Source organism: Manihot esculenta, chromosome 1 (genome assembly GCF_001659605.2).
Source record: "Manihot esculenta cultivar AM560-2 chromosome 1, M.esculenta_v8, whole genome shotgun sequence".
Classification (NCBI taxonomy): Eukaryota; Viridiplantae; Streptophyta; class Magnoliopsida; order Malpighiales; family Euphorbiaceae; genus Manihot; species Manihot esculenta.
Window position 1 is genome coordinate 31,084,667 of NC_035161.2, and position 19,949 is coordinate 31,104,615.

The 19,949-nt window shown below is 31.2% G+C and overlaps 1 protein-coding gene and 1 long non-coding RNA gene across 3 annotated transcripts; one reads left to right on the forward strand and one right to left on the reverse strand.

Annotated features, from left to right (window-relative positions):
* Positions 1-6,142: 6,142 nt before the first annotated feature.
* Positions 6,143-18,840, reverse strand: LOC110631357 (RAB11-binding protein RELCH homolog). Of its 2 annotated transcripts, none has more exons than XM_021779170.2 (20): positions 18,526-18,840; positions 15,762-15,914; positions 14,972-15,150; positions 12,723-12,830; positions 11,675-11,845; positions 11,020-11,574; positions 10,095-10,169; positions 9,889-10,017; positions 9,706-9,780; positions 9,381-9,590; positions 8,972-9,124; positions 8,663-8,877; positions 8,414-8,531; positions 8,183-8,315; positions 7,903-8,104; positions 7,713-7,818; positions 7,464-7,604; positions 7,254-7,377; positions 6,993-7,109; positions 6,143-6,766 (listed from the first exon to the last, which is right to left on the reverse strand). In XM_021779170.2, the coding sequence occupies exons 1-20, from the start codon at positions 18,722-18,724 to the stop codon at positions 6,384-6,386; spliced, it is 3,546 nt and encodes a 1,181-aa protein (XP_021634862.1). In that variant the 5' UTR covers positions 18,725-18,840; the 3' UTR covers positions 6,143-6,383. The 2 variants fall into 2 exon arrangements, with proteins under 2 accessions (XP_021634862.1, XP_021634853.1); XM_021779161.2 differs by having other exon boundaries at positions 7,903-8,107.
* On the forward strand, positions 6,666-7,819 carry LOC122723807. Its single transcript, XR_006350979.1, has 2 exons — positions 6,666-6,794; positions 6,909-7,819. It is a non-coding gene; the product is annotated as an uncharacterized LOC122723807 (long non-coding RNA).
* Positions 18,841-19,949: the final 1,109 nt, after the last annotated feature.

Genomic DNA, 19,949 nt, shown 5'->3' on the forward strand with positions numbered 1-19,949 from the left:
TTGTTGGAGTTCAACCAGGCCAGCGATTTCCTCATCAGGTCGACACATTTTTGGCAGCTCAAGCTTTTTCCAATCTTGCTATTCCAAGCAACAGACTTTTCACCTGAGTTCTTCCGTCGACCTATTTTTCATCATTTGTTGTACAGTACAACACCTATCTATTTGTTGTCCAGTCAAAGAGCTGTCCAATCTATCCAACCTACTTTATTTTTCCTCGCGGATTCTTTTTTTTTTATTTTATTTTTTATTTATTAATTTTCTCTCTAACTTGTTAACTTTGGACCTTATAGCCGACCTGTTCATCTAACCTTTACAACATATGTACGATCGACCTCATAATTTCAATAAATATATACATCACTCATTCTTTTTTTCTTTTTATAGAAAAGATTAAAATTTTATACTCATAAATAAGTATTTCGATCTAAAGTCTCACTTCACCAGGTTTCAAAGAAAAAAGTTAGTAGCAATAAAATTTAATAAATATTAAAATAAACTATCTGAAAAACTATCAAAATATTCTTTAACCAGCTGAATCTTTCCTTTCAGTTAGGAAAGGCCTGATGGGTCTTGGACCTACATCTTTTTTTAAGACTTGACCTTGCCTCCAAGTGTAGAAAGTCCGACGGTCATCAAAATATACATCGCAACTGCATATTCGTATTTTATATCATTCTTCATCATATTTTCTTGATAATAGAAAAATACCGATTTTTTTCTTTTTATTTTATCTACAAATTCATTATTATTAATAATAAAATTATAAATAATATTTACAAAACATATTTATAAATAACACCAATCGATTTTTTAATTTTTGAAGCTACCATTAAAATATTAAAAGATACCAATAAAATACATCAACGTGACACATGCAATTTTTAAGAAATTTTTGAATTAAAAAAGGGAGGGATAAAGTCCATCCAAAAGTAAATGTCAAGAAATATAATTATCCTAATGGAAAATAAATCTATGCTATTTGGTTATAAAACTATATTTTTAACATTACCATATTATGTAATTTTCTTTAATATAATAATTACAACATTTTGCATTCACCCTTATATAAATAGCGAATACGAATAGTATAAGAGTTAATCACCAAAAAAATTTATTCTTATTCAAATTTTAGCAATTATATTTTTATTAATTTAATTATCAATTAAATTTTAAATCTTCTATATTATTTTAAATATACACGCCTGTTATTTTTACTGTAGTGACCAATGGAATTACCACATTATTTATCACGTTTTCTGCTGCATCAATAAATTTTATAGTATAATTTATAAAAAAAATTAAAATATCAGAGTATAATTATAATTTTTTTAAAATTCAAATTTTTTTACTATTTTATCTAAAATTAAAATTAAAAATTTATATTATTATTATTATTATTTTTTTATTTTATCTATAATTTAAGTATACTATTTTATATTAATTCAATTTCGAATTAATCTATTTCCTAAACTTTTTTTTCTTAAATTTACTCTAAATATTATTAAATTTTTTAAAAAATACATAATTAATAATATAGTATTAATTATAGTTAACAGTAGAAAAAAAATTTTTGAAAGACCGGTTAAATTTTATCTTTACAATATATTTTTTTAAAATATTTTTTTTATGAAATATTTTCAAGCATATTATTAATCATGTATTTTTTAACTAAAATTGTAATTAAAATAAATTTAGAAAAATAATTTAAAGGTGAATTAATTCATAATTGAATTAATATAAATTGATATATCCAAATTATTGATAAAATTAAAATAAATATAATAATAATATCAAATATTTTAATATTATAAATTTTATTTTTAAATAAAATAGCTAAGAGAATTTTAATTTCTAAAAAATTTTAAAATTACACTTTAATGTTTTAGATTTTTACTAATTGTACCCTAAAATTTATTACCGTAGTAAATGACATGGCACGTTAGACACTATCTAATATATTTAGAACAATATATAAAATTTAAAATTTAAGTAATAATTAAATTAATATAGATGCAACTACAAAAATTTAAAAAAGAATTGAGTTTTTTTAATAGCTCTTAATATAATCATTAACTATTATTATCATTTAAAATTAATATTTACTTATTTTAAATGATTTACTTTAATATTAAAATTAATTATTTTAATTCAAATAATTCTCTCTATCTTTAAAAAAATTACAATTTTAATTTAAACTTGATTATAACCCACTAATTAATTTTCATTCTTATTAAGTAAAATTTAAATTTTTACCATCATATTTAATTTTTTTTTTATTATCATAATTTGTTATTCGAGCTGGAGTTATGTTACATTAATTAATAGAATTATAATTATAATATATAATAATTATTCAATTCTTAATATTTAATTGTATTAATCATTTCACCTGTTTAATATTTATTATAGCTGCCACTAGTTACAATTTAAAATAGCTAAGATTTCAAAATACACAAGTAATTTTGTACATAGACATTATGAATGGAAGCTAATCTTGAATAGGTAAGTATATGTTCAAATTATTTATAATTTTGAATTTGAATTTTTTAAAAATGAAAAATTAAGAAAAAAATTTATAATAAATGTTTTAAAAAATAATTTTGCTAAAATCTTGTGAAAAAATAATATTATTAAAAAAATCCTAAAAATAATTTTTGCCAAGAAATTTAAGAAAATTTTTTTGAAAGAAATTAAAATTTAATATTTGGTAATCATTTTGGTATTTAATTGATCTGACCAATTGAATCAATAAAGTTTAAAGTATTTTTATAGCAAAATAATATATTTTTTAATTAATTACTAAAGTTAAATTAATTAAAAAATTCAAATTCAAATTAATTATTATTTAAAATTTAATAATTAAAAAATAAGTTTTAAAATATAATTAAATATTATATTAAAAAATAAAATTATTTACCGTGCTAAATGGAAACTATGAAAGACTCGAAATTTAATGAGATGTAGCTCAACGTCGTCGACGTCGTTCGCTTTTGTTATTTACTAAAAATATTACACTTCTTTTATTGTTATTTGAGTCCAATATTTATTATTTTTTATTTTTTAAAAGTAAAACTGCTTATTATTATATTAATAAAATTTTATCAAATAAATATGAATATCATAAAAATAGAGTCGATTATGTTTGAAAAATTCTCTAGCTGAAATATGAACAGTTAAAATATTATTACAACGAATTTATCTAACAGAAATATCAGTTCTAGAGTCTAACAAAAATTTATAATTATTAAAAATCAAACTCCTACATAAGATAATTTGGTAAAAATATTCATTTTTTTCATCTCTTGAGCATAAATTATTAGAGTCTTCCGAACAATTTTACGAAAAAAAGTTTCTATGAGATAAAACTTGAATAAAGTTCCAAAACTAACATCATCGTTGCGATTTCGGAAACCCATAATAACTAGTAAATCTCCATTGAACATTACTTTCCGAAACAACCAAATTAATAAAATTTAAAGAAAAGTCAACCAGAGAAACAGATCCATAATTTCTTAACGAAAGACCTGCTCTCAATCATTATCTATTGACTGAGAAGCAACTATCGAAATGTAAAAAATTATGAAAAAATTCCATATGAAAACTAAAAGTTTTTGTTTTCATTAAAAATAAAATGTCTGACTTGTAACTAGAAATCAAATCATTCAATACAATAATTGTCCGAGGATTACCACCGCAAATCTGCTAAAGAGGTCTGCATATTCTGAAAATTGATTGGATTGTATGTAAAAAATATTTCTACCATACAGAAATCATAAGTGATGAACGAAATATCTCTGAATCTCTTAATAGGGATAATAATATCTTTTTTTTTAATAGATAGTCAATTGACGCAGATCGTCTTCCACATGAAAGGGGAAAGAAGAAATTAGATTTAAGGAAGAGAAAAAGACGAGAGTATCGAGTCACAAAGGGACTACAGAGAGAAATTTAAAGAAAATATAACATTGTATATATTAATTAGTGCTTTTTTTTTAGTCCAATATTTATTTAAATGGATATATAGTAATAAAAAATTAATAATAATATTTATATTACTTTTTAAATAAGTTTATTTTAAGAATTTCAAATTAAACGCTCTATTCTTATATCATGTTTTTTTTTTTTTAAAAAAAAATTATTTTTAGAGTTCATGAATATGAGGTTTTGTCTTGGTTTATTAATACTTTGAATGATTTACCCGTTAACAAAATACTCATGAAATAATATTGTGAATTTGGGTCTACTTTTATTACTATATGAAAATATTTTCAAGACATGAGTCATTTTAGCTTATTTTTTGAATGGATGGATACTCCAGTTTTTGAAAGATGAGAATCAATTATGTAACATCATAATTTAAGTATTGTATATATCATTAAATATTGTATATATCATTAGTCAAATTTTTTATAAGAGCTACATGTAATAACAAACTTGTAAAATGAATTTATTTATTATAAAGAAATTCATAGTTTCTGACCCTCCTTCCTCTTAATTATTATTTGAACAAGTAAAAATTTATCTTTAAGAGAAAGTATGAATCAGAACAGAAGAGATTATCCCACTACAAGATATAGAAAAGCAGGAATTTTCTAAAGAACCGCACTCCTTTGTAAATGTCAAGAGTCCATTAATGAGAAGAGACTAAGGAAAACTTGAACTCAATTCCTATAGTTATGAATATAAGCACAATTGCAATTTGTGAGCAATTATACATTTGTGTATTGATAAAACTATTCACCATTTCTTTAAGCTTCATCTCTCGAGCAGACAAACAATATAGCCAAGAGAAAGTATAAATTAGAACTGAAGAGTTTATCCCACTCATGAGTAAATATTTTGTAGTAATCTCGTTATACCATACATCTTTTTTGTTATATTCAGATAATAGATAGAAACATAAATTGAAATATATCTTTTTTGTTATATTCAGATAATAGATAAAAGCATAAATTGAAATATTCTGGAGTGACAAGGATGGTTAGTAAACCGTTAGCACCACATCATCTTTTGTTGAAATTGTTCATTTGAAAATTTTCTGAAAAACTAATTGCGGATTCTTTTCTCCATCGGAATAATAGAGCCATTATGCTAACCACATCCATCTTTTGTTGAAATTATTCATTTGGAAATTTTTTGAAAAAACTAATTATGGATTCTTCTCTCCATCGGAATAATAGGGCCATTATACTTATTACTAAATTTATTGAAGAGATGAAATATAACCAAGATATATATTTTTTTAGAGGTTGAATCAATCATTAGAACAAGAATTGGGCTAAAAATTAAGATATATTTTAGAAAAATAAAAATTATAAAAGTGAAGTAAATAAAAGGTTTTTATAAAAAATTTCATAGAATCGAGAATGAAATTTTCATTCTGCATAAACCAAATCATGAATTAGTAATTATATTTAATTTCCAAATTTTAATTGTTTCAAACTTTCTTTTTTTTTTAAGAATGAAATATTCAGAGAATCCGAATCAAATTTTATTTTATGATATTTACTTTTTTCTTATTTTTAAATCAATATCTTTTTTAAAAATAAAATATTTAAAAAATCCCGAATTAAATTTTATTTTATGATTTTTACTTATTTCTTATTTTTAAGCAAATATCTTTTTTAATTGATCATGATTTATATTTCATCTTTCGTTTTTTTTTATTTTTTATTTAATTCCAGTGTTTATTATAAAGGTTTAGAGTATTTTATTTGGAAGTTATATCAATCAGTGTGTAACGTGTTTATTAGGAGATTTTATATGGTAAATGTGTGAAATTTAAAAAATTGAGAAGAGAAGGATATGTTTATTAGGAGTTGTACGTGTATCTTCTTCCCTGTTGGTCTCACTCCAAAAGCTATAATAGATTGAAGCCACCAAAAGTCCTCCAACCTTTTTCCTTCTTTTTATGTGCTTTCTTAGTTAATTAGGCGGATGATTGGAGCAGTTTAAGCAGGTTTATGTGGTTATTAGTGTAGTGTTTCATCTCTCATTTCAAGTCTATTTCGTGTAGGATTTGACTTCAGAAATTGAGAGAATCACTTGTTGAGTCGAATCCAATTGATCTCACTTCAAAAATTGAGAGAATCAGTTGAATCAATTCAACTATTCATGAACGATGTGCGTTAAGCTATACAGATGGAGTAGAATCAGAAACTTTTTACTTAATTAACGAACCATTTTTTACTTCAATATCCTCCTATACAGTAAAAATTAAAGAAAAATAATAATAAAAGGAATAGGGATTTTTTTCTTCTTTTCCTTTTTGCTTTGGTGCTGATATGGCCATAACTTGATTCATCAAGAATAAAATAAGAAATATAGGAGAAGATAACAAAAGATAATTACGTGGCACCCCTTGTCGAGATAGACTAAAAAAATTATTGGTTCCTGTGTGTTTCTTCTTGGCCCCATGTTTTACTCCTAAGCATGTCGGTAAAACTACGGCTCATGATACGCCTGAATCTGGTGTCTTCTGTCGGTGGAGGTTTCACAGCCTTTGGGGAGTCGGGTGTTGGTGGCTGTTGGTCTGCAGCTTCTTTCTTGCTCAATAGCTTACCTTCTCCAAAGAAATTACTAACTGATGATGCTATCCCAAGATGAGCACCCATCACCTTACTAATGGTCTCAAACTTTCCACCTGATCTTTCCTTTATTATTATCTCAATGGCTTCTTTGTGCGCTGGATCTAATGCATCTGGATCTCTTAACAAGTTTGTTATAGCAGGGATGAGGAATTCCCGCACACTATTTGCTGAAAGATCTGCAGTAATTATAAGTAGAAATGAGAAGTAAGATAATGTGATATTTGATTTTTATGCAAGTTCAATGGCAAACAGTCACGTGCATAAACGGCAAATGCACAATGTATAACCATCATATAACAATGAATCCAAATTATGCAGATACTTCTATGAAAATCATCCATCAAGCCCTTGAGGATGGCAAATCTAGCAAACCAATGAGATTGTTTAGGTGGTAACATGAACCTGTAGCATCCAAGGCACGAATTGCTTCACAGAATGCATTAGCCCTCTCACGGCGACGCATGATATCATTTGCAGAAGCTGGTGCCGCTGTAAAGTGAAAAATCTTGGAAAGAAGGTGTATGTAATGTTAACGAAACAATTTATCTATTCATTAAAACCTATAGACTGTTGATATAGGGAGGGGCTAAAGTAGAACAACTGAAATTCTCTAATTCAATAAAACAATCATAAAATTAAATTATCCAGAAATGTTTAGGATATAATCTCTAAGTTTCTCTGTTGTGTGAGGTACTGCTACCAGCAACCCACGGATAACAGCAACAAAAGCTTCATGGGATCCATCTTCAAGAAAAGCATCCATTTGAACAAGAATTTTATCAACTATCTGAAACATAACAAGTATGATGAGTGAAACCTATGAACTGATCCCTAAAGACTGCCAGTATCACTTTAGGAGAAAAACACATATACCATCTCATTTTTGAAATGTTGTGCTACAGCTCCAAATGCATCTATGGTGGCATACTTCACATTCAGGTTTTGATCAGAGCCAAGAGTAACTAGAGCAGGCAAAACATGGATAGAAACAACTTTTGCATCAAAGTGTGCTACCTGTTAAAGAATGAAGTTAAAATTTCAAAATAATGTTAGGTGAAGTTTGAAAATTCAAACAATAAGTTGCCCTTCAAATGATGTGCAAACAAGCAATAACCAACTCACTATGACTTTTAATAGATTGATAGTATTGATTCTCATATCTACGTTGGAGCTAACAACCATTTCCCATAAAATATTGAATATCATACTATGGTGATGTTCAATGGTGCTGCATCATGGAAGAAACCTATAAACATTAGTTACATATAACTCATGAACAATGGTACACAAAGGCACCTAGTTATCCACTAACCAAAGAAACCGGACAGCATTAATAATTTCAACATAGTGTTTTTTTGATTGATTCTCTTTTGGTGAGCTGTCAACAAGCAGCTTCCTCAAGTAGCCTGCTAGTTCTTCATGCTTACTGGGAGCACCTAGAACACCTGCCAAGAGGAGTGGCAGAACACACATTGTAGCAAGCCTCTCAGCCACAACAGTTTTTGGCCTCATTCCTGCTATATAGCAATATAGTAAATGAAAGAATTGAAATAATAAAGGGAAAGAAATTTAGAAAAATAACAATTTCACACCTTTGATTTGCGAATGAATGGTAGTCGGAAAATATGTTAAATCTGCTTTGTCCCCAACTGCTACCAAGAACACAGGCATCATTATGTGTACCAGATAAGAATCCCCAAAGTGTTCACTTACAGCCAACAAAAACTGCAAACCATCTCTAACTTAGCAACAACTAAAGCACTGTCCTCAATACACAGGAATGGGACAAATCTTAACGCAATAATTCAAAGCAGAAACATCACCTTTGTACTTCTGTTTCTTAAATGGTCTTCCTTCGCAGGTAACATGCAGGCTAACTGTATCAAATGAGGAAAGCAATCAAGATGCATCCACTCAAATGGTGCCCATTCAACGTGTCCCCTAGTAAGATATTAAAATCTATCAGAAGCAAAATATGGTCATGATCAAGCATTCAGCTTCAACAACAATATTACAACTTATTTCCATCAGGAAACTAAAAGAGTAATACAGAACAGATCACTGGAAATTACTTCGAATACAATTCAAGAGATGAGGTGGAGAACACTGTATCCTTCAACTCTGTTACTGAAGAAAAAGGGCAAGCTTCAACTGCCTTCTGGTGCATGAATGGAAGCAACTCCAACAGCATTCTCAAAAACACATCAATACTCCAGCGTTCCCGTTCCCCCAGAAAACGTAGATGTGACTCCATAGAGCCTTCGACCCCCGAGAGAGGTGGACAATGCTGAAGAAGAGAAAGAATAGAGTTAAGAAAATTATTTTACAAACCAAGCAAAGAAGAGGGGAAGCAAGAAATCAATTGTAAAAAACAAGCATACCTGAGCAGTGGTCATAATATGGGAAAGTAGAAGTCTTAAAATGTGATCCAACTTGTTTCCCCATTTTATTACTGCAGGAAGTAGCTCCTTAAGTGCAGTTTCCACCACCACTCCAGAGGGATCACATACCAATTGGAACATCATCTCCTCAACCTATCACAAACAATTTTAAGCATTGGAGGATTGGTGTATGGAGTAACTTTAATTTCATTTGTATTATATAAACTTAATTTTGTTTTCTTATCTTCCCATGTCATCTAAGTCATTATATTATGGCAAGGGGAAAAGGCTCCATTCAGTTCCCTAGACCATGTTCCTTTAACCTGTTCTAGAGCTTACATTGTAGCCAATTCTGTCAAATCAGAATTCTTCTCCATGATTGCCTCGAAGCATATTTAGTGAGGCTGACCTTGGAATATTTGTCCACATTTGGGAAGAGTGGAAGCAGCAAAGCCAGATTACGTGCAGCCGCCTCTCGAACAACAGTTGCAGCATCTTCTATCAGTTGTTGCACAATGGACAAAATTAGAGAATCACGGATCTCAGGCATGACAAACTCTGCGAGCTCTCCACAAGATTGAGCAACAAGCAATCTACGCTCCTCATATGTGTGGTTTATCTGCAATCCATAAAGATCAGAAAAATGAAGTGGACCCGACCAAGTGGAAAGAAAGTAAGAAAAGTGAAAATAAGAGGCCATATGGGAGATCCCAAAAAACCATTACTGAACTCACTTGTTCCCAACACTGGGGAAGCAATTCTGTTTCCGTTCTCATCTCTCCTACATTCTGAGCGAGACTAACACATGCCTGCAATAGGCTCAGAAGATTCAGAATCAAATTCAAATTATATGCCTAAGGTAGAATGCAATTAATATTCCAAAGAATCCATTATATAGTCAAAAGTGATGACTTTACATCCATTATGATCCGTCTCTGTTGCTCATCTGGACGTTTGATCAAATTAAACAATGTGTGGGTTAAGGAATCCCTTGTGGTGCCATCTGGATGGCGCTCAATTGCACACATCATTAGGGGGAGAAGCTCCTGCACAAATCAATCAGTATTAGAAGTCTTTAAGATAAACATGGAGATAAATTAAGAAAAAACAGTGAAAAGCAGACCTCCCGATGATTGATCAAAACATAAGGAACAATTTTGGGCAAGGCATCTGCAAGGATCTGAATTGTTTCTACACCCTGCAAAATAGGTCAATATCACGAAAATGCCATACAGGGAAATTTGAGCTAAATGCAAGAGGCAGGCAGGTAAGCAAAAAGAAAGTTCTAAAAACTTATTCAGGTACTCCTGCCAATAGTATCAATGGCCTGCAAGTTCACATATTTAACAAGAATCTAGCCCACTTAGAAAGATAAAGAGAGAGAGAGAGAGAGAGATGGATGTAGGATGAAACGGTCGGGCCCGAACTGGCCCAAATAACTTTTGGGCCCACTTTCCACTTGGCCCAAAATGGTTAACCCAAGTTATTTAGTAGTTCTGTACTAGCTATTATATACAATTCCAATTCCAATTTCATATAATCTTCCGATGTGGGACGATCAGCTGCCGCAATTCCGCAAGCAGACAGCTGACCGTTACACTCGGTCCCGCTAAATTTTACGACGTTCTCGTCGCAACTGAATCCACTACAATTGCTAACTAGGACCGGACCCTTGGGTATTGTGGTTCGCTAGTACCTCGGGCGGCTCCACCTCGTCTCGTCTCTCACGGGTAGCCCTTTCCTCGGAGGCCCACTAGCTCCGCACAAATTTTCTGATCTAGGGTGGCTCTGATACCAATTGAAGCAGTCGGGCCCGAACTGACCCAAATAACTTTTGGGTCCACTTTCCACTTGGCCCAAAATGGTTAACCCAAGTTATTTAGTAGTTCTATGTTACCTATTATATACAATTCCAATTCCAATTTCGTATAATCTTCCGATGTGGGACAATCAGCTGCCGCAATTCCGCAAACAGGCAGCTAACTGTTACATAGGATACTCCTTAAAGGAAAAGAATGCAATTTCCAAGAGAAAGAAAAAGAACTTGCCATTTTCCCTGAAGCAGCTTCAACATTTAAATTGTCCAATTCCACATGTGGCGCACCATCTTTTCTAGGTGGTTCACCATTTTGTTTAATGTCCTTTTGATTGTTTTCAATATAAATATCTTTATTTGATTGATTTCTCAACAAATCAGATGAAACTTCCTCAGGTTTGCTAGTGTTGTTGTCATTTATCAGTAATTTACCATCTTCACCGCCCAACACTCCAACTGCATCACATGGGCGAGATACAGTTTTATCTTCATCTATCTCAACAACTCTCTCTTCTGTTTGCAGAGACAACTCCTCATTGTTGTTGGAATCTAAATATTCAGGAGCTTTTGTCATTTTTTCCTTCAACCTTCCTATTTCCATCTGCAATGATATTATTTCTTCCTTGTAGTTTTCTAAGGGCTGGGATTGAACAGAATCAGCATCACTTGCCACCGTGCTCCTTCCAGGACGATATTCTTCAATGGGCATTTTCAGTGAAGTAATTTCAGCTCTGCAATCATTAAGTTCCTTCCTCTGAAGCTCCCAGGACTGCTTCAACTCTTGCATCTGAAAATTTGAAAATAATAATAGATATATAGATGTCAGTACTTCTCATATATGAATTAATGCAACAGCCAAAAGATGCACTATAGTAATAGAGAGTTACCTGGTTCTCCCTCTCCTTAAGATCTTTTTGAAGAACCTCTAAGGATTTAGTTAGTCCACTTATTTGATTATCAGCTGAATCTTTGTTTCTCTGCAATTTATCTTTCTCACGATTCAGCCTGTCATTTGCTTTTGTTAATGACTCATTTTCTCGGAGCATGGCAATTTTCTCCTGCAATTTAGAATTTGTCATTGATACACATTTCAGCACAAAGCACACCTCTTCTCCACATAAAAGTTTGATCCAAATTTTGCCTATACTGATTCTCCAAAATCTAAATCAGTATTCTTCATAGAAACTCAAGTGCCAATATTAACAAAAAAGAACAATTTGACAGGCAGCTAGGTTGTTACATGAGCAACAAACACAAAGATACAATTGCATAAATCAAGATGCCCACGGATCTCAAACTTCAGAGTAATAAATAACTTGAATTAAAAATCTAGCAATGAACTTAGAAGCACTTTTCTTAACTACTTTCCAAAAGAACATGTGGATAATAATGATGATTAAGGATTGAATCCCCAACTCTAAAGGCTTTTGCATGATTTACAATTCTGCATACTACAGGTTAATAGCCTATGGATGACACCTGACATCACTTTCTTGCACTTAAATTTCTAAAATGGAAGAGCAAAAAATAAAATTTCAATAGAAAATTATTATAGCAACTTAACAGAAATGTGAAAACATAAATCATAAGGTGTTGCCCAACTGCTAAATATAAAAAGGCAAAGCTCACAGCATTTTTTTGACACTAAGATTACCAAAACACCAGTAACATACAAAGAAAGAAAGAAAGAAAAAAAAAAGATACACACACACACACATAGGTATTCCATTGATGAAGATCAGAAACAGTTGAGTTTGATTTATAATGAGTAATCACATCTGTATTCTGTTAAGGGCTGAGAACCTGAAAGGACAGAAATGTGCAGCAGATCAAGTACAAAAGAATGCTTCTACACATAACATTTGAGAAATCAATTGTGGATATGTAACCAGCAACTTGCTTATTCCATTATCCAACATATGTTTCACTCAATACCTCAGCGGCCTCAGTAGTGGATGAAAGATACTGATAGTAATAATGTCGCAAGGCATCTTGCACACATGCAGGAGTGTGCTGCCAAACATCTAACTTCTGATCTGTAACCTGAGGTGAAATAACTGTCAAACCATGAAAATATGGAAATACTTTATCAGAGGTGAAAAAGGACAATACACATGCACAAGTGCAGCCACAGCACAAATCCAGTTGATTTAAGGTTTTATCTTGTGAAAGCTACAAATAAGTTGATGAAAAAAAATTAAGATATTAATGCTTGATGCTGTCTCCAATAGCAATAAGCAAATGGAAACCATTACTCTTCAAAATGAACTTTCAACAGCATCCTTTATTCTTTTCTAAATTCTCCATAAAAAAAAATTGCTGACAACCAGATCTGAAACTTTTTCAACACGCAGTAAAAAGATATGAATCATTTAATATAACAAAACTTGTAGAGCCACGATGATCAAGCATCCTAATCCAAACAGTCATTTCTAGTCATTTGTACTACCTTTTGTAATACCCGGCTAGACTCCGGTATCGGAATTCCTACCGTCCGGTGGAATCTCGGATGTCGGAAACCTCTAGAAGGGTAAAATCATGTTTTTATAAAATGTTTTAAGGTGTTTTAGGGAGTTTTTGGGGAATATTTTAGAGTCATGTTCATGTATGTTTGGTCCCTCATTTGAGTCCGCCTGTGTAGGTTCGGATCCGAGGACCCCAGCAGTAAGCTAGCTGCTTCAGAGTCTGCCAGAGGTGAGTAGAATAAACCTTTATGTTTCAAACTAATGAAAATTTTAGCATGACTCATGCATCACGAATGCCATGTGATATTCTAGGTTGTTTGCATTAGAATTCACGAATATGTTGCATTGCATTATTTAATGTTGATGTGGATGGATGTTGGATGATCCTTTAATCCTCGTATGATATGATATGATGATGATACGGTATGGAAGAGATACGGTATGGAAGACCAGTGAGGCTCATTCTACGCCCTTGGCACAATGTAAGAGAAAGACCAGTGAGGCCCATTCTACGCCCCTGGCATAGTTGGAATGTTATGTTATGTTATGTAAGAGAAAGACCAGTGAGGCCCATTCTACGCCCCTAGCACAGTTGGACTATGTAGAGGACTATTGGTGACAAGTCCATCCTTGATGTGATATGTCTGTGGTGTGATGCATTCCATTATAGCATATATTTTAAATATTTTATTATTCTGCTCACTGGACTCTAGTAGCTCACCCCATTTCCCTAATTCCCCAAGTTTACAGGTACGGGATAGGCCAAGAGGTCAAGAAGAGTAAAGTTACGTTTATGTAATAGTTAGATGTGGACATGATGAATTGTAAAGTATTGAATAATCATGTAATAATGATATTGAGGATTAGAATTGTGCTTGACCCTATGTGTATGGTTATCCCCTTGATACATGATCTATTAAGTGTTTTATCATTGTTTATGTAAACCAAGCTTAACATATGATATGTTAAGCCATTTGAGCATTTGACGAGGGCTCCAGTGTGTGGGTTATGTTTATGGTTATGTGCATGCAGGTTGAGTTTGGTAAATGAATGTAAAAGTTCAAAATTTTTATGTATATGTTGATCATGTATGGGATTAATCAGGTATACAGGTTGTTGTAAGGCTTGCTACGGGTCTCGGCGGCCTTATGCCTATCTGGATCCTAGCGCCTGTAGCGGTCCGATTTTCGGGTCGTTACACCTTTGGACCCTTCATACATAAGCTTAACACTGTTACCAATTTACTAAAAGCACCAGAGTACTTATCAGAAATTTTGCAAATCTCAAACTTTTATGGTTGGGTATATATGTATGCAGTGCTTTGTCCAGTTGAATCAACAAAATAGACCTAGAGATGGTTTGTCTTCAGCTGAATTAGAAAGATACAACAAACAACAAATAGCAGAAAAATACAATAGGAAAAGCAAGTATACATTTTAAAATATAGGATCTATTTTTTGCGTAAGAACAAAAGATTTTCACATGCAAATAAAACTTAGGGGTAGAATAGAATAGTAATTCAGCCAAATAGGCTGTGTAGTTGTCCCTGTTGTACTGAAATTGTCTTGTCTAGAATCATTGTAAATCCTGGATTCTTCATGATTCACATACATTGGTAATTCCCTAAAAGCTAACGGGAAAAAATAACTTCTTCACACTTAGAACAATCAAGAGAGAGAGAGATAGAGAGAGTAATTTTCCATCAAAATTCTTACATACTTCTTCATAGAATGTCATAGCAGTAAGCCGATATCCTGCTAATAGCAAATATTCCTTCACAGCACAATTAAGATCCCTACGCTCATTATCCTTCAAAGGGCCCAAGCCAGAGAAGGAATCATCCTTCTTTTGCCGTAGAATCTCTGGTCTGGAGTTCTCAGAAACATCTGATTGTGACTCTGAAATTGCATTCAATATAGAAATATGAAAATGGGAAAGGAATATAGACTAGCTAGTGAAGTAATACTATTTTGATTATTTACAGTAGGCTGCAACATTTGTTTGTGATTTTCATTTAAGTTAGCGATTGTAGACAAAAATAATCATAGATAATAAATTTGAAAAAAGGAAATCATTGTTAGAGCAATAACACAGAAATCCAAATATCCCACGAGCAGATGGATTTGGAGTCCTAAATCAAATAACACAGCCCTAACCATACCTAATGCATTTACTATTTTAGAGTGTCTCGGTCAGAAGCCTAAGCCATTTTGCTGTGAAGCTATGCATAATTTATATACATGGTGACTGCAGTTTAATTGTGGACTAATGTGGGCATGATTACCTAATTAACTTAGAAAGAGTGCACCCATCCAATTTTGGCAGCCAATCTGTTTACAGGTTAAACCATTATAGTAATTTGAGAGCTAACTAATCCTCTCTTTCAAAAGAGGCCTTCAATAAGCTATGTGGTTTTATTAACAAACACAAAACATTAAAATGTATAGTAGAAAAACCTGGAAAATGGAAAGTAGCATTAACTATTACGCTGAGAAAATTGAAACATTACCACTTGATTCCACCCGTGGCGAATCCTTTTTCCTCTGCAGTTCAGTTTTCAACTTTTCAATGTCCTCTTGTGCCAAACGAAGCTCATATTCATTAAGTGCTAGTTTTTCTGCTAGTGCATCTTTCTCTTCTAGTAAATTTTGAGGGTCTACAACTGCTTTCAAGAATAAAAGGGGCAGAAAAGATAATCGTTTACATTCTATATTCAAGATATAGCATAAAAATGCAGTTACACATCAAGTATTGGCTTAGGCCTACCTAAAATCTAAATGCATGCATTTACACATTTATATATGCATTTATGCCAATGTGAAATAAGTTCCACCACAAACTTCTAATTACTTGTCAAAAGGCCACAGGACACAAAATAAGAAAAAGAAGAAGAAGACAAGGAAGAAGAAATATTGAATAATGATCACCAGTTCAAATACAGATATATCACGCATCTTTATTCTAAACCTAAAAATGACCATATGCAGAAAGTCAGCACAAGTCTCCATTTTGTATTTGGAACAAGAAAAGAATCAAACTTATTAAAAATAATACACCTTTGCCTCTCAAAAACTATAGCCATAAATAAACATTAATGGGTTACATTTTCCAATTGGCAGCTCAGCCTCGTTGTGCTTACCACATCACATTATAACCCTCTATCCATGCACTCTCCCCGGCAAAACAAATATATAACCTGTTTTGCTGTAGCTCTATCAGTATAGCAACATGTAAATTTTCAACATCATTTCATTATCAGCTGAAAGATCAGAAGGATGCTGAAGCCTGAATTCTGGATACTTCTCAGCATCTTAGGTGCACTTTTGACAAAACTCTAATATTTTCGGAATGTTTCTATCAAATGCTTATTTTGTTTATAAAGAATGCCAAATTCTATATGAAAAAAAAAAAAAGAATCTTCCTGTATATTCCCTTTCAGATCACATCTTTTCAAGCAATTTCACTTGCACTACACACACCACACAATTATTCCTACAGTTAATTATCACCTCTTGTAGATATTGTACATAGGACATAACAATGGATTCTCGATGACCTATAATGATTGCTTTATTGGCCATAAGCTACTGCAGATATGTTATCTTGCATTCTATTCCAAACTAAAATCAAATCCACACTTAATGGGATATATGAGAACTCCCATTAAGAACTTTCTTTCGGGAATGAAAGTACCATTACTCCCTGAAGCTAAGAAATAGACTAATAGAATTCACATGGTCTAGTTTGTATCTGTATGATCTCAGCATTCTTTGTTTGTGTTCATAGCCTTAATCATTCCAGTAATGTATCACTGGACAAAAATGGTGATGTTTTTTGAAACCCATCTGGTTATATTATCAAGTTATCATTTAATTGCTGCAATGCTTTCTCAATGTTGAATTATCACAAATTATCCTTAATTTTCCTCAAATAGAAAAAATTATATTTAATGACTGCTAGTAAAACATTATCATGCTTAAAGAAATTGAAATTACTTTTCTGCTTCCACACACAGAAGTCATCAGTTCCTCAAATTCTACACTCAAGAGTCTAAGTCCCTCGATGATCTCTTAGCCAATGGCAGGAATTTAGGCTTTATTAAATAAAAGGAGATAAAAAAGCTTCTTCAAATGCAATTCAGATTTGCAATGCAACAAGTTTTTTTGCTATTCCAATATCAAATTTAAAATATTAAGGCCAATTGAACCAAAAAATCTAAACCTTTACGAGAATTCTCAATTATATCTACTTTTAATTTTTTATATAAAATAACCGAAACTTTGAGATTAGTTGCATGTCTATTTCTTTAAATCAATTTTGGCTGAAAATAAGTTTCTCCACCTAACATAATAGGTGATATTTCTTTGTTTTTTTTTTTTATAATTTAGATTAAATGCCACATAATCAAACCCTTTAACCAACATGTAAAGAATTCCTCATCCATTGATCCTTAGCAAAACAGGATTTCCTCTTCATCCATTGCCACATACGCAAAACATTCCTCAATTTCCTCTTCCTCCACTTTGTCCCCGTTTTCTCCTCCTGTTGTTTCGATGGAACTTTCCCTAAACATTGAACCGAACCTATAATGATATCTATAAAAACACTCAATATAAACTTATATGACTTCTCGTTTAAGCCCAAGCATCAAAACAAAATATCTTGTATGAAATCCCAATCAAACTTCCTGCTGTTATAATTTTGCTTCCACCGTTTCTTACATGAACTGTCCGAAATCATTTTGGAACTCTGGGAGTATTTTATTAGTGTGATACAATTGTTAGGAAGTGCAATGTTTATGTTCTTTATGTTATTACCATTAGAACAATTTCTTGCAGAGTCAATTATTGTGTTGCTGGTTGAGGATGAACTTATTTATTCTTCCTTGAAGTTTGCAGTCACTAGTCTGGGCTTCCTCCATTAGTGAGCTGGACGAGCTACGAAAAATCTATAGACCCACAAAAGTGGAAAAAACTTCTTTTTGTACGTGAATACAATTGCAATTAATTTTAAATGTTCGTTTATTTTATATAAGAATAGAAAAAGTGTATGTAATTGAGAATTCGCGCAAAAGTTTGGATTTTTTTGTCTACTTAGCCAAATATTAAAAGAAAACCTCATACCAGTGTTGCTACAATTGATTTCCACATCACAAAGAAATGTCACAGACCACATTCAAAAGCATCACAAATGACCAATATCAGAGCAAACCAAGGCAGAGCATATAGGTATATGAATAACATAAAGAGTGTGAAACAATCAAAAGGGAAAACCTCGAAGAGAATTGTAGCGAGAGATCTGATCAGGAGGGAAGTGAGAAGGATCGGAAAAGAACTCTTTGAGGCGAATGGCGTGGTGGTCTCTGCCATCGTCAAGGAGCTCATGAAGCAATTCAAATGCCGTCAAAAGGTAGTTCTCTTCCAGCAAGAAATTCACCACACAATTGCACAGAGACGATCTCTCCACATCCATTTTTATCAGTTTTAGTCTCCTCTCAACCTCTCTCCCTGTATTTACTTCATTTCTTAATTAACAGATTCTTTCCCGTTCTTGTTGCTGGATTTGGATCTGTAGTCATTTTCGGGTTCATGGTTGCTTTTATACGGAATTATAATCAGGTACTTCGCGGAGGTATCAGAAATGTTGTGTAAATTATACTCGTTTTAACAAAATTGTGCCCCATACGACATGTCGCAATATATGCAGAGTTGGGTAAATTAATGATAATCCGTTGCTATTTAAAGCATAGACATAACAAACTATCCATATCAATTTCATATCGAGAGATGAGTTATTCAAAAATTAATCTAATTTTCGGCGGTTTGGCTAGAAAAAAAAAATCCATCTTCTATTTTCATATGAACATATTTATTAAAAAAATAAATTTAATTTAATATATTTCAGTTATATTATTGCATTGTTTTTAATAATATTAAAATACTTTCCAATAAATATTATTTTTTATCTCATAATCTCAATTTAAAAATGCTTTGATATTTCATTTTTTAATATGATGATAAAATTAAATTTATTAATTTCTATCTATCTCTTTTATTTATGAGTCTTTTTCAATAATGCTAATAATTTTAACGGCAGTTAATTATTTTAGTTGTGAATAGATCTTAATTAAATATTATAAAAAAATAAATTTTTATAATCTAATTTCTCAATCATTGAAATTAAATATTAGTATTTAATAATTTGAGTTTATTATTTCTAAGTTGGTTGTTTGAATATAATCCTCTCCGTTACTCACTATCAGTATTCGATTCAAATTAAAAAAATTGATCGAATCAAATTAACTTTAAAAATTTAGTTTAATTTTTTTTATTTATTTCAATTTAATTTAGTTTAATTTTAAATTTTAAAATTTTTGATTATTTTAATTCGGTTTGATTTTGATAAAAAAAAATTAAAAAAATTGAACCGAACTGATTAATAATAATAATATATTATTTTCAAGAGAGATTAAACCATATTAAAATTAAAAAATTTTAATTAAATTTTAAAATATTAAAAATAAATATTAAAAAATAAAAAATTTATTAAAAATTTAAACTTATAAAATTAAACCGAATTAAATTGAATCAGGTTGATTCGATTTAATTTAGTTTATGATCAAAATCAATTCTAAATTTTTTATTTTTAATTTATTTAATTCGATTTAATTTTAAATCAAATCAACTGAATATTAACT

Bases quoted from the DNA above. Each gene is read 5' to 3' on its own strand.
- LOC110631357 (XM_021779161.2), bottom strand. From the start codon at position 18,724: ATGGATGTGGAGAGATCGTCTCTGTGCAATTGTGTGGTGAATTTCTTG. The intron at 10,170-11,019 runs GCAAGTTCTTTT...CCTATTTTGCAG, and splicing joins AAGCTGCTTCAGGGAAAATG to GGTGTAGAAACAATTCAGAT. The intron at 9,781-9,888 runs GTAAAGTCATCA...AGCCTATTGCAG, and splicing joins AGAGACGGATCATAATGGAT to GCATGTGTTAGTCTCGCTCA.